This window comes from Bombyx mori, chromosome 20, assembly GCF_030269925.1.
Source record: "Bombyx mori chromosome 20, ASM3026992v2".
NCBI classification, from domain to species: domain Eukaryota; kingdom Metazoa; phylum Arthropoda; class Insecta; order Lepidoptera; family Bombycidae; genus Bombyx; species Bombyx mori.
In genome coordinates, this window is record NC_085126.1 from 11,131,756 (window position 1) to 11,147,794 (window position 16,039).

At 39.0% G+C, this 16,039-nt stretch overlaps 1 protein-coding gene across 2 annotated transcripts in view; it reads left to right on the plus strand.

Moving 5' to 3' along the window:
- LOC732968 (cyclic AMP-regulated protein) overlaps positions 1 to 16,039 on the plus strand; it is a 46,277-nt gene that overhangs the window by 23,279 nt on the left and 6,959 nt on the right. The window contains exons 1-2 of one of the 2 annotated variants that reach the window (XM_038017904.2): positions 7,606 to 8,123; positions 13,423 to 13,505. In XM_038017904.2, coding sequence (XP_037873832.1) covers positions 7,791 to 8,123; positions 13,423 to 13,505 — 416 coding nt within the window. In that variant the 5' untranslated portion in view covers positions 7,606 to 7,790. 2 annotated transcript variants of the gene reach the window in all.

The following is a 16,039-nucleotide window of genomic DNA, read 5'->3' on the forward strand; positions in this document are numbered from 1 at the left end:
CGATAGCGTAAAAGTTAACTCAAATTTGTATGCAGTTCGAACAGCGCCCCTAACGGCAAACGTAGGCACACGTTCCAACTCCATACAAATTTGCGTTAACTCTAACGCTATCGAGAACGTTAAAAAACTAGCACTAAGCACACTGTTCGTGGTCGCGTCCAAAATTGTATTGTTATGTGGTACGTATTACGTATGCCATTTATACGTGTGACGTCATTTGTGCGCAAAACAAACTATATTGCTTTGCGTCGGATTAACAAATCCCTGAGGCGCCTTGTCTTGACAATTGGTCACGGGAGTCCATAGACGTCCTTGAATGTCGTCTCCCAATCCAACCGCTTAAAGCCGATTGCTTGGTGGTAGAAATAGTCAGGATGGTGCATACCTACCCGTGCGGAAATCTAACACGTCCCGCCACCGCGAAATTCCAGTTGCCGATCGCACTACGCTGGTGTAATACTCAGAGTATATTGCTGTCCATTTCCCGGTGAATCCCTTAATCGCCTCTTACGACACACACGAGAAGAGATGCGTTAGAGCTAATCTAGACACCAAGCAAACATATGACGTTATCATTATTGAAGAACAGTGATGGGAAATGTTTTATACGCGATTTGCGTCTAAGCCAAACGATGTTCATTTTGTTAGCAATCTAGAGCTATCCTCGAAGTCAGCATCGACACTCTTCAAATGCCGATTCAAAAATTAAAGTCTTTCAAAGCCGTATTCCTTTAATAGTAATCAAAATTAAAGCTACAATAATTGTAATATGCGTAATTACTAAACAATTGACCGTAAGTCTCACGTTCAGTTCGCGTTGAGATATCTATAGGCTAGGGTAGGTAGCTACCTAACATTAGTGGGCTTAGTGAGAGTTTTTTAATATGAGTGTTTTTTTTTTATTTTATTGCAGATGTGTGGACGAGCTTACAGCCCACCTGGTGTTAAGTGGTTACTGGAACCCATAGACATCTACATCGTAAATGCGCCACACGCCTTGAGATATAAGTTCTAAGGTCTCAGTATAGTTACAACGGCTGCCCCACCCTTCAAACCGAAACGCATTACTGCTTCACGGCTGAAATAGGCGGGGCGATGGTACCTACCCGTGCGGACTCACAAGAGGTCCTACCACCAGTAAATGTACCAAAATATACCATGAATAAATTTCACGGAAAACTTCCACAAAAAACAAAACAGATACGTACGTACATACATACAATCTTAAAACACACAACGTTAGGTTCATTGAACCATTTCTCACAAAGAACTCTCTGACGTGTGCCCATGAGCTCTGTAAGCAGCACACATGTTGTTTCTCTCTGGATGAATGGGTTTTGTGTATCGATGTCGGAAGGTCGGCCATTGATTTCGGGTGTTTCAGTGTGGGTGGCATCTTTGTAATGGCTTCCACGCGGCAGGGTTCGCGTCGAATTCAACGTAAAATCACCATCAGTCTTCCTCAACGTGCAAGCGTATATTAATACGCTTTTATTAGCTTCAGACGTGTGTATGTGACGGAATCTTTGAACATGATATTGATCCCCTTCAAAACGTCGGATTAACTTGAAATTTGGTATACTTATTAAGGACCGATAACAATTCAATATTTAAAAAAAATTAAAAAAAAATTAAAAAAATTTAAATTCAACTAAAATGTGAAAAATAAATAATAGTTTAAAAAAAAATACTAACAAAATACGCTTTCATAGAAAATCCAACTAAAAAATAGAAAATAAATTTGAATTAAAAATAGTGTAAGACAAAATGATTTTATTGTAAAAAAAGCATGGGGTGCTTTTCAGGATTTCATAGGAGGATTTCATAAAAAAAAGCTAAGGATATCCTGTTGTATTTCTTAATCGCCTTTTTTATACGCCTGGTCTAGGATGGGAATAATAATTGTTATATTCTACCATCAAACAGAGACAAAATGTGTACATAATGTTTTTAAAGAGAATACAAAAAACCCTTAAACCATAAATATGAGTAGGTACAATTTTATTAATATCTTGCTTGCCTAGATGTGCAAACATCAGAATCTCGGCATTGATCTGATGAATACGTAATTGCGCTGAGAGTACAGAGCAAAGTGATTGTCGAATCGAGTGATTGGATGTCCCGCGCACGACACGACAAATACCCCAGCTAATTACACTAATTAAATTTTTAACGGCAAGCAATCAACGACAGCGCGCGAATTGGAAAGTGCCATTCTTAAGCCGCACTCATTCCTTCCATCTAGAATGTTCGAAGCGATCTGTGCAATGAATTAATTCATTTTTATCGCTAAATGTAAGATAAGTGATGCGAGGTTCATCAGTTATAAAGACCTTTTCGTTTCAAGCCGAAACACATGACTTCTTTGCAGTAGAAACAGAATGATGGGACCAACTCGCCTATCAATCCGGGTATCGTATAAATCTAAATGCATTATTGCTTGTGACCAAAATTTCGGAATATCACGGCACCAGACCCGTAGAAAAAAAAAGGTGCCGCCATCCGACACATAGAGAATTGAAGTAAGGAGCACGATCTGAGTGTATTAAAAAAATGTCGGCCGAAAGGGAACCGATCAAGGTGGCGCCACAGTAACAAGTGCAAGGATTTTAAAATTGAAGCCATTCACTACCACACTTCACTTCAATCCAGCACTTTCATTCTTATTAAAACTGCTACATTCATATCATTCCCACTTCCTACACTAGCGGTGTATTTAAAAAATGTCCACCGAAAGGGAACCGATCAAGGTGGCGCCACAGTAACATATGGAAGGATTTTAAAAACGGGGCCATTCACTACCATACATCACTTCAATCCAGCACTTTAATTCTTATTAAAACTGCTACATTCATATCATTCCCACTTCCTACACTAGCGGTGTATTAAAAAAAATGTCCACCGAAAGGGAACCGATCAAGGTGGCGCCACAGTAACAAGTGGAAAGATGTCAAAAATGAAGCCAGTCTTTACCACACATCACTACAATCCAGCACTTTCATTCTTATTAAAACTGCTATATTCATATCATTTCCATTTCCTACATTAGCGCTGTATTAAAAAAAATGTCCGCCGAAAGTGAACCGATCAAGGTGGCGCCACAGTAGCAAGTGGAAGGATTTATAAAACAGAGCCATAAACTACCATACTTCACTTCACCCCGCACACTGCACTCTGTTTTTTTTCCCTACCTATGCTGATAGCTTTGAAAGCTACTTCAGCTTCGCTCTAACATGTAGGCGAGCTCACGGGGCTCAAACCGGAGTGTTTCTAACTCTGGCCCTAGCAAGAGCAGTGCTTCGCAGAATCTACCATCGGATCGGAAACGCGACCCACTGAAAAGATCCGGCGAGAAACTCAGTCTTCACTCTGTTTAAAACTGCTATATTCATATCATTCCCACTTCCTACACTAGCGCTATTTCGGCGAGTCTTCCAGTAATTACTTGCTGTTTACTGGTAGACACTTCTTCAAGTTGTCCCCTAATGTCCCCTATACAAAATGACGCTCCTTACCTATACCCTCCATTAATCCGACATTGAACAGCCGTCTTTAATCATATATAATAAATACACTTAATAGATGAATCTTTAATGTCGGTTGTCACTCGTCGCGTTCATGTCGTGTTCAGCTTTAATGAGCCGTCCATTACGCTTTCTCAGTATTATTTTAAGTATAAATATTTCGCTTAATTCAATAATAAACAATGGAGAAATTTCGTTTTTGAATCATCCTACTTAAATGCGTGGGACAGCTGTTGTTCTAAACTTTGTTATTTTGTTTGACGTAGAGCACAGTTTCCCAAAGTTTTTGATTTCGAGACTATACTGTCTGGTTTCAATGGACTCTTCAACATATTGAAGGAAGGAACCCATAGGTTATCTCCGGTAATGAAGTTGACCTCAAGACGGTTTGTCCGTATAACAATGTACATATTATATTTATCCGTGTAAGACAAATTGAAATATATTTAATTACCAATAAATATTCTCCGAACAATCATGTATTTCGATACGCGAAGGTTGCATTTTCCGCTTAAAACAGGAAAACAACATTATTAATTAAATAGATTATGTGCTATAAATAATACGACCTTAAATGGCTTCCATTATTTTATGATACAAAAAGTTTTTTTATTGCTTAGATGGTTGGATGAGCTCACAGTCCACCTGGTGTTAAGTGATTACTGGAGCCCATAGACATCTACAACGTAAATGCGCCACCCACCTTGAGATATAAGTTCTAAGGTCTCAGTATAGTTACAACGGCTGCCCCACCCTTCGAACCCAAACCCCTTACTGCTTCACGGCAGAAATAGGCGGGGTGGTGGTACCTACCCGCGCGGACTCACTAGAGGTCCTACCACCAGTAATTACGCAAATTATAATTTTGCGGGTTTGGTTTTTATTACACGATGTTATTCCTTCACCGTGGAAGTCAATCGTGAACATTTATTAAGTGCGTATTTCATTAGAAAAATTGGTACCCGCCTGCGGGATTCGAACACCGGTGCATCGCTAGGTACGAATGCCCCGGACATCTTATCCTTTAGGCCACGATGAATTTAGTAAATTAATATTATTTTCCTTATTTGTTCACGTACTTGTAAGACTTATATTTCTGAAGTCGCACATTTGCGTCCGCTCCTTGTAATATCGCCTCTATAGATAAGTAAATACGAATCACCACATTCGTAAATAAACTTGGTGGTAGGACCTCTTGTGAGTCCGCGCGGGTGGGTACCACCGCCCTGCCTATTTATGCCGTGAAGCAGTAATGCGTTTCGGTTTGAAGGGCGTGGCAGCCGTTGTAACTATACTGAGATCTTAGAACTTATATCTCAAGGTGGGTGGCGCATTTACGTTGTAGATGTCCATGGGCTCCAGTAACCACTTAACACCAGGTGGGCTGTGAGCTCGTCCACCCATGAAAGCAATAAAAAAAATAAAAAATAAACTGCATTTCCATTTCCAATTTCGATTATTAATATACCTACTTTAAAATGTGATATGTATAAATGCAATACTTATTAGGTGTGGTATCAAATGTAGCCATAAATCTTTTGATAATGTTTCCGAACGATAAAAATTAATATAAATAGATAATTTGCTCATAATTACTCACAATTCACAATCATATTATATATGTAATTTATTGTTAAATAGATATCACTGTAATTTGCAGTAATCAAAGTCAGATAACGTATGATATAGATCTCATTATATTACGAATATGACTCAACATAGATATAGGTTAGTAATAAATGCAATATACCTAAGTAAGGTAAGGACCGTCAGTATAAGGACCGGTATTTATTAATTTGTAAATAAAAAAAAACAATATTCCACATAAAACCTCATTTAAGTCAATACTTCTTCAAACTTCAGAAAACGTTATGTGATATGAATTATAATTTTTTCCCCCTTCCTATGCTGATAGCCTTGAGAGGCTATTTCAGCTTCTTCTTGACGTGTAGGTAAGCTCACAGGACTCAAAGCGGGAGTGTTGCTAACACTAGCCCCAGCAAGAGCAGTGCGCAGAATCTACCACCGGATCGGAAACGCGACCCACTGAGAAGATCCGGCGAGAAACTCAGTGGGCATGTCTATGGGTTAAATCAATCATAATAATATAGTCTGGTCACAAAATCTGTCACATTCTATATTAATTTTAACTTCTATTACTGTCTTCTAGGCGTAATAAAATTAAAAACAATTTCCATTTTTTTTAGGTTATTTAAAAAAAAACGACTTTTTTGCATTATACGGTGGACGAGCTCACGGCCCACCTGATGTTTAGTGGTTACCGGAGCCCATAGACATCTACAACGTAAACGCCGCCACCCACCTTGAGATATGAGTTCTAAGCTCTCAATACTGTACGACTCGCCCCTGTTAAACAGAATTGCCATATTTAAAAGAAACGCTAAGACTACATTTGTCATTTTCTAGACTAAAAGAGACTGTTTCATTTTATAAAGTGACAGAGTACATTTTTTTCCCGTGCCTATTCGCTGGTAGCTGGTGGTAAGTTATTCTAGATACGACCAGACGGGTAGGTGAGCTCACAGACTCAACCTAAGAGAATTTGCTAACACTAGCCCCAGCAAGAGCAGTGCGCAGAATCTACCACCGGATCAAAATAGCGATTCACTGAGAAGATCCGGCCAGAAACTCAGTGGGTTGTGTCTATGGGAGAATATTTTTTACTGGTGGTAGGACCTCTTGTGAGTCCGCACGGGTATGTGCCTCCACTCTGCCTATTTCTGCCGTGAAACAGTAATGCGTTTCGGTTTGAAGGGTGGGGCCGCCGTTGTAACTATACTTGAGACCTTACAACTTATATCTCAAGGTGGGTGGCGCATTTACGTCTATGGGCTCCAGTAACCATTTAACATCAGATGGGCTGTGAGCTCGTCCACCCATCTAAGCAATAAATAAAAAAGAGTACATATCGACGCTTGAAAGGCAAACGTGACTAAGCGACAACGCGTGAACTTTCCAGTAGACTCATTTAAAGTTTTAATACCTGGAAAAAATAATTCTTTTAACGAATCTAGCTAGTAGCTGTAGGATTGAAATGATTTTAATAGACCTAGAAATATTTTTTTTTTGCGCGTCGAATATGGTAATTGCCTATCATTCATGTACAAAGCAGTCATTGTCGCTTAGTCATGTTTGTCTTTCAAGCGTCGATATTGTCTATAAATCGCCCAAAGCATAAAACTCACTTTCTTAAAATTCTTAGGTAAGCCATTGAAATTCTAAAAGGTGACGTGTAAATTCTAAATATTAATTCGCTCTGTGTACCGAGAATGTTTTCACTTAAATGAAAGTGATTATAAACAAAATGATCGTCTTCACGGTACAAGATCGCATACCGAAGTCTCAGATAGAAACTTAAGCGGTTTATATATTTTTTGCATTTTTTGTACACAATAGTCGACGACTCTGTTTTACAACTATTGCAGCGAAGAAAGTCGATTCCAAGAATAGCTCTGCCATTAATCATTAATGTTTCAACGACCTTGAAAGTAAACTGTATAGCGTTGTTATTGCTTAGATCGTTGGACGAGGGAACCTGGTGTTAAGTGTATGGACATCAACGACGTAAATGTACCCAACCAGCTTGAGATATGAGTTCTAAGTCTCAGATTTTACAATACAACGGCCGCCCCATTATTTAAACCGAAACGCATTACTGCTTCACGGCAGAAATAGTCAGGGTGGTGATACCTACCCGTGCGGGCTCACAAAACGCCCTGCCACCTTTCGGTTTGAAGGGTGGGGCACCCGTTGCAACCATACTAAGACCTTAGAACTTATATCTCAAAATGGGTGGCGCATTTACGTCGTAGATGTCTATGGGATCCAGTAACCACTTAACACCAGGTTGGCTGTGAGCTCGTCCACCCATCTGAGCAATAAAAAAAAATGTAATTCCTTCACCGTGGAAGTCAATCGTGAACATTTTCTAAGTATTTCATTAGAAAAATTGGTACTTGCTTGTGAGATTCGAACATCGGCGCAAAGGCATAGCTTAACCTTTAGGGCATCGACAATGACACGTGATGATTATGAGTTGAATATTCAGCTCCCTGTCAGCGAACACCTTTTTATACACTGAATTAGTCCTCCTTACTTCTTCTACCCTCTCTATCCACAAACAACAGATACAATTTGACATAAATGACATCTGTCAATGTAACCATTAAATTGGGACACAAAGCCAAATTCTTCATTCGATTTCCGCTTAGAAAATCCATAATCTTAATGACGAAGGTTTGAAACATGGCCAGCCCGTTCGCAGACCACGTCGAAGGCTACAAGGTCTTCCAGGATCAAATCGACAAACTGACAGATGCCCAGACGCTGATCATAACTAAATTCGATAATTTAATGGCAAACATGAACGAATTGCGTGAGGTTCTCGGTGGTATTTCTGATAAAATCGTTTTGCTGGAGGAAGGAGCGACCGATAGACGTAAACTGAAGGCAGACATTCAAGTCCTGAAGACTAGGATCGATGATTTGTACGCTATAGTCAAAGACGGCAAGGACTCCGGTTCGACCGATATCCAAGATGTCGAATCCTGTCATTCGGGATTCTCTAATTCTTCGAAGGTAATTTTGATTGGCACTCGTGCTGTTATATCCCTACATAGCATATAATGATGCTTACCAAACATCAACATCAGCATTTATTCCCGACTAGCGACCCGCCCTTGCTTCGCTTCCGAAACATTAAATTTTATTATTGACAGCTGAGTCCCGCGATGTTATGTCCCGTCGTACCGCGGGTGACGCCGCGGGGCGAAGCTAGTCTAAAAAAGTAAAGCCTAAGTTACTCCTTATATCATCAGCTACCTATCAGAGAAAGTCCCGTCAAAATCGGTCCAGCCGTTCCAGAGATTAGCCAGAACAAACAGACAGACAGACAAAAATTGTAAAAAATGCTATTTTGGTGTATGTACCGTATATATTACATTCATATGCACGTAGTAAAAAGCGGTTATTTCAATATTACAAACAGACACTCCAATTTTATTTATATGTACTATAGATGATGATTTGTAGCTAGCTTTTTAAAGCAGTTCGGGTCAGACTTTCATCGGAGTGGGACATATACCGATTTTTCGCCACTTTCCATATAAATAACATAAACTTAGTCTAGGGAGTATTAAACATGTTTTTTTTTAAAAGAAGTTCCTAGTTTTTTTTTCTTTTTCTTTTTTATTGCTTAGATGGGTGGACGAGCTCACAGCCCACCTGGTGTTAAGTGGTTATTGGAGCCCATAGACATCTACAACGTAAAATGCGCCACCCACCTTGAGATATGAGTTCTAAGGTCTCAGTATAGTTACAACGGCTGCCCCACCCTTCAAACCGAAACGCATTACTGCTTCACGGCAGAAATAGGCAGGGCGGTGGTACCTACCCGTGCGGACTCACAATAGGTCCTACCACCAGTGAGAATTCTAATCTAAGTAGAATTCTAACAGTACGGCACCGAACTTCTTGTACAATTAAAGCAATTTAACGTATATTTAACTAACGTATAGACTATATAGATTATGTTTGCAATTTAAAAACTTTAAAAAAAAAACACGCTAAAATAACAAACCGAACTAAAGATTAATTTCACTTTGTTTTTTATCCCGGTTGATACTGGTACCGTTGATACTCTCTTTCTTTCTCAGCTATTCATTTCACATGTTAGAATGCTATAAGCTAATATAAGCTATTAAAAAATTTGTTATTGCCTATTTCTGCCATGAAGCAGTAATGCGTTTCGGTTGGGGCTACCGTTGGAACTATACTAAGATCTTAGAACTTATAACATTGTGAAATAAAAATCAAACCCGCATAATTATAATTTGCGTAATTACTGGTGGTAGGACCTCTTGTGAGTCTGCACGGGTAAGTTCCACCATCCTGCCTATTTCTGCCGTGAAGTACTAAAGTGTTTCGGTTTGAAGGGTGGGGCAGCCGTTGTAACTATACTAAGATCTTAGAACTTATATCTCAAGGCGGGTGGCGCATTTACGTTGTAGATGTCTATGGACTCTCTAACTTAACACCAGGTGGGCTGTGAGCTCGTCCAACTATCTAAGCAATAAATAAAAAAAAGAACTCAATGCAGCAATAAAACGTATTCATATCGTCCCGATATTGCATACTTTTTCGATTGGGAAATAAATGAAAGTAACAAAACTGCCGGATTAATAACCGTTAATCTGTCGATCGCATTGGACTTAGCGGTTTACAAAAACCGATTTTACTCGCCGACACCATTGATTTTGGTTTCATTGCGATGACGCTGTCCCCAAGCCAGTAAAATTTATTTAAATAATACGTGAAGCAAAAACTTGTATACCTTTTTACGAAATTTGCGCGGACGGAGGAGTATGAAATTTTCCACACTTATAGAGAATATAGAGAAGAAGTGCACTATGCTAATTTTTTTTTTAAATAATGCATAAAAGATACATTAAATCAATAAAGAAAACATTACACACACTACATACCATGTATTTGACGCACACACGCATGCATACTATTTATTGTCAAACTTTTGTTCTTGACGTCTGTTGTCAAATTGAGAATAGATTAAATATTGTTTGACTTTATTCGTATTTTTTTATAGTGTAGCCTTGGCGAAATTTGTGATTATAGAATAAAATACAATCGTAATAGTGTACAAACTTATTATACAATTCCAATTAATTATAGTCGAATTTCGACTACTGCGGGACCTCTAGTTTATAAAAAAACGTATAATATTAATTTCGCTTGTACTAACACTTACATAATATGCCTTCTAGTCGTTTCTGTAAGACTCATAAGATAAAATGGCACATTTGTGAGTGTTTTTATCCGGTGATAATTTATCACATAATTAAATTCAAACTTAATTAAATGTATATCTAATTTTACTTTCTTTCCACAATGAGAGAATCGTAAATGCTATTAATAAAAAAAAAACAAAACAAATTTATTGCCAAAACAATGTGCAAAAATACAGAGTATAAGTAAATACATTCGAAGTAAATTCCAAACCTAAATTCAGAACGTCTTTAAAGACGAATATAATTTTGCAAAAATAAAAGTGACCAAGAGACCCAGATCGCGAGAGATCTCCATTGTAATTTCATACAATTAAGTTGTCCGCCTGATTAAAAGCTTTTTATTATGCGATAAATATACATTTTAAGCTTTCGCACGTAACACATTTTGTATGTAGCTGAACTTTAAATAAGGTTAATTTGTGTGCGTGAACTCAGAACACGGCATGTTTTTTTAAAAGCCTAGAAATTTAAAGCAAAGGAATTCTGCCTAGAATTGACAACGAAGAAAAGTAAAGAGCGTTTTTTTTTTATTGGTTAGATGGGTGGACGAGCTCAAGGCCCATCTGGTGTTAAGTGCTTACTGGAGCCCATAGACATCTACGACGTAAATGAGCCATCCACCTTGAGATATGAGTTCTATGGTCTCCGTCTCTCGAAACGCATTACTGCTTCACGGCAGAAATAGGCATCTACCCGCGCGGACTCACAAGAGGTCCTACCACCAGTAATTACGCAAATTATAATTATGCGGGTTTGATTTTTATTACACGATGTTATTCCTTCACCGTGGAAATCAATCGTGAACATTTGCTAAGTACGTATTTCATTAGAAAAATTGGTACCCGCCTGTGGGATTCGAACACCGTTGCATCGCTAGATACGAATGCAACGGGCGTCTTATCGTTTAGACCACGACGACTTCACGATTATATTCACCGATACGACAACAACATGTGGGTTGCCCATTAAAAAAATACGATAGAATTATCAATCATATATCGACATAATTAAATCGTTCTAAAAAACATCCAGTTCAGTGGAAATGCTGTTTATTTCTTCTATAGTCTCTATAATAGATCACGATTTTGTCATCCCATATCATCTCATCTCATTTCATTTCATTTAATCCCAGTTGATAAATGTCTCAAATTAATCATCTTCATTTCATTTCATTTCACTCCATACATTATTAATAAAAATAAGAATATGAATTAAAATAAGACATGACTTAAAGGTCGTAGTTACCAGGTCATATAACCCCTTAAAAAAAATTTGATTTTTACATTATTTTTTTCAAGTACCAGCAATATAGTAGATTTAAAAATGAACTGTTATTCATATGTACGCATTCTTAACTTAGTTTTTTTGGTTGGTTTTGAAGTAAATTAGCCGAACTTCCTCACATAATTATGTTAGTCACTAATCTTGTAAGCCTCGACAATGCCCTTGAACACCATTTATATGATTAAAAAGACTGCGTGTTTTGTCTTTATATAAATACATTTACGTAAATGAGATATGGACGACATAGTATGTGACGTAAGAATTGGTCATTTGGGTTTTTTTTATTTCGGGTATAAATACTTTCTATCAATTCCATTTATTGAAACCTGTAAGATGTTGAGTTCAGAAAAAAGCTGTTTAGTAGCATATAGCTGTATAGGCGACACCGAAATTGCTTTAAGTAGATTAGCATAAGGCACATTTGACGGTAAATAGTCACCTTTGCTCGTCGCCAAACCGTTGTCTACTGAATGACAGCCTAGGACTCTTCTCAAAGTTCGTATGATGAAGCACTTGTCATAGGGGTCGGGAAACAACGCGTGGAGGGGAATTTATTCCAGTACCGCATGGTACATGGTAGACAATATGTCTGGAAACGTGTTATACGGATTCTGGGCTTTTCTCCCTATCCGCTACCCGCGGTTCTGCGTATATCTTCGCTCCACCTTTTTACTGGGCGTCCTGCGCGATCTCCACCCCAAAAATCGAATGCCCCAAAGGACTCTTCAGCAGATATGACCGGTCCATTGTCACTTCAGCTTTCTTATGTGTGGACTATGTCGGTGGCTTTATAATTATCATGATCCTGAGCCTTTTATAAGTAAGTAGTGTGATCCTGTGGTTGTTTCGTAGCGATTGGCTGAAATTGAAGTCAAAGAACTCTAAAAAGAACTTTAAGCTCAACAAAGCTGGCTGAATTTGGCTAGTAAATGTAAACACATAGCTGGCATAGCTCCTTAAGCTCCCAGCGAATAGGTAGGGACAAAAAACCTTATAGTTTTGTGCAACCAATTGTTTGTATTGAAGCGAATTATGTGGTGGTGGTAGGACCTCTTGTGAGTCCGCGCGGGTAGGTACCACCACCCTGCCTATTTCTGCTGTGAAGCAGTAATGCGTTTCGGTTTGAAGGGTGGGGCAGCCGTTTTAACTATACTGAGACCTTAGAACTTATCTCAAGGTGGGTGGCGCATTTACGTTGTAGATGTCTATGGGCTCCAGTAACCACTTAACATCAGGTGGGCTGTGAGCTCGCCCACCCATCTAAGCAATAAAAAAACCAACCTAAACAAACTAGTAAATGCTTTAAATTATTTCGCGTCAGAACTTTACCGGACCGGCTCGGACATTGACTTCGGGCTAACAGAATTGGTTATTTTTAAGACGAAAAAAAACCTGCAATGACATTTTTAAATTCGATTATAATTTAATTCGGTCTTAAGAGGTTATAATTTAGCAAGCACTGTAAAACTTAATTTACTAACAAAAGGACTTCGTCGGTAGTAGATTCAGCGAAGCACTGCTCTTGTTAGGGAAGATGTTCATTAAGCAGTAGGCAGCGGCTTGGTTCTGCCCCTGGCATTGCTGAAGTCCATGGGCGACGGTAACCACTCACCATCAGGTGAGCCGTATGCTCGTCCGCCTACAAGGGCAATAAAAATGTTTTTTTCAGTCTGAGCCGCGTGAGGTCGCTCACCGGTGATGCTGAAGCCAGAATTAGGTTATTCGAGGCAACTGGGAGGAGAGAGGAGTACACAAAAATTTAGCGTCATTAAAAATGTTTTTTTTTTCAGGTAACCATGACGACCGGCCTGGACCGGGAAACGATTAGGGCGGCTTACGAAGATGTGAGGTCCGACACTACACCGACCGAGTGGTGAGACAAATTTAGCTAAACTTAAATTACGGTCTCATAAAATAACTTTTAACAAATAAGTATATAACACGTAGGTGCCTTATTTATTTAACTTTATTCGTAAGAGTAGAGTGGCAGACTTAATGTCTAAGGCATTCCAAAGGTAGTGAGAAGAGTGCTGCCATAGTAAATTCATTTTTTTCGGTTCCCATGAGGGTTTAAGGTTTCCTAGGTGAACTGGTGGTAGGACCTCTTGTTACTGGTGGTAGGACCTCTTGTGAGTCCGCGCGGGTAGGTACCACCACCCTGCCTATTTCTGCCGTGAAGCAGTAGGTAGTACGTTTCGGTCTGAAGTTAAAACTTATATCTCAAGGTGGGTGGCGCATTTAGGTTGTAGATGTCTATGGGCTCTAGTAACTTAACACCAGGTGGACTGTGAGCTCGTTCACCCATCAAAGCAATAAAATAAAATCCTATGAGGCTCTTCTTTTAAAAAATATGCAACATTCGATTATCGACTTTCAGTTATTCTTTTTATTTAGCTTAGACAAGAAAGATGGATACTTTGAAAATTCGAGTGATTTTTTAATACGGCATGGAAATAACGCTGCAGAAACAGCTCGCAATATCAATGTTGCGTTTGAAGAGGGGAGACTGCTAATGAACGCACCGTGCGATTTTGGTTTAAAAGCTTTCGTGATGGACATTTTGGTTTGAAGAACGAACCACGTGGAAGACCGCCCACACACATGTGAATAACAATGAACTGAAAGAGATGGTGGAAGCCGATCCGAGCCAAACTACCCAGGAATTAGCGGCACGGTTTAACGTTACCTTACCAAGAATATTGACTCATTTTCGTCAAATTAATAAATAATTTCTTTTTTGTAAAATGGGTGCCTCATGATTTGACTGATCTGCAGAGAGAAACGCGTGTTGAAACTTGTGTTGCCTTGTTGAACCCATACAGAAATGAAGGAATATTGGATCGAATTGCGACTTGTGACATGTCAAACATTTATAGGATCAAAGCCCAAACAAAAGGCGCGTGCCAAATTTAAACCATTCGATGCAAGGATCGCAGACAATTTTTAATTCACGTTGCCCAATAAAAATTGATTAGTATAGTGTAGTATTAATAGTCTAGTCAATCTGATAGCTGTTTATATTGTCCCATCTCTAAAATACTGAGAAGTCGTCGTGGCCTAAAGGATAAGACGTTCGGTGCATTCGTGTTGAGCGATGCACCGGTGTTCGAATCCCGCAGGCAGTACCAATTTTTCTAATGAAATACGTACTTAACAAATGTTCACGATTGACTTCCACGGTGAAGGAATAACATCATGTAATAAAAATCAAACCCGCAAAATTATAATTTGCGTAATTAGGTACTGGTGGTAGGACGCCTTGTGAGTCTGCACGGGTAGGCGTTGCGTTTCGGTTTGAAGGGTGGGGCAGCCGTTGTAACTATACTGAGACCTTAGAACTTATATCTCAAGGTGCGTGGCGCATTTACGTTGTAGATGTCTATGGGCTCCAGTTACCACTTAACACCAGGTGGGCTGTGAGCTCGTCCACTCATCAAAGCAATAAATAAAAAAATTGTATCGTTCTACATTCGGTGAATGTCCTTATTCGAAGTTAATTCGCTGTGAACAATTTGCTACATCCTTTTTATTAACATTAGTAACAGCACGATGATTATATTCACGAAGATTAGTCCCGGACAAAGGAAGCGCCTTCCTTTAATTGACCTATTTAAATTAAAATTTATCTGCATTTTTGTATGTTATTTTTTTATTTCTTAATGGGTGAACAAACGCTCACAGTCCGCCTGGTGTTAAATGGTTACTGGAGCCCATAGATATTTACAACGTAAACGCGCCACCCACCTTGAGATATGAGTTCTAAGGTCCCACTATAGTTACAACGGCTGCCCCACTGTGGTGGTACCTACCCGTGCGTACTCACAAGAGGTCCTACCACCAGTAATGATGAACAAGTTGTCTCCACTTCACCCTGTCTTGTGCTTGTCACATCGCTCCAGGTCAGGCCGGCAGTGCCCATCTCTCTCTCCACGGCGCGTCGCCAAGTGTCTACAGGACGACCAGTGTGCTTAGTGCGAGATTTTTAACGTTCTCTATAGTAAATATTTCATTGGGATTGATGGGAGAAAGCACCAGAGAACGCTAAGGTCCTTTAAAACAAATTTAAAAGTATATCTTTTAAATATACAAGAAAAATTCGAATATATCAAATATAATTACTCCGTACTATAATTAATTGTGCTTTGCAACTGCAATTTTTATTTAATTAATTTAATAATGTCATTTTGTTGTCCTTTTCATAACTGTTTTTTATTTTTATTATTCATGTTCTTTTATTTTTTAATGTATTTTACAATGTTGTGTATTGGTCGGTATGATGCTGGTGTGCGCGTCACTCCGCAGGTGCCGGCGGAAGATCAGCGCCGCAGTACCGATTGTCTCGATACAGTTAGGCATTGCTGAGCCGGTAACCGTTTCCAAGCCTCGTTATTTTTGTTATCTTTTTTA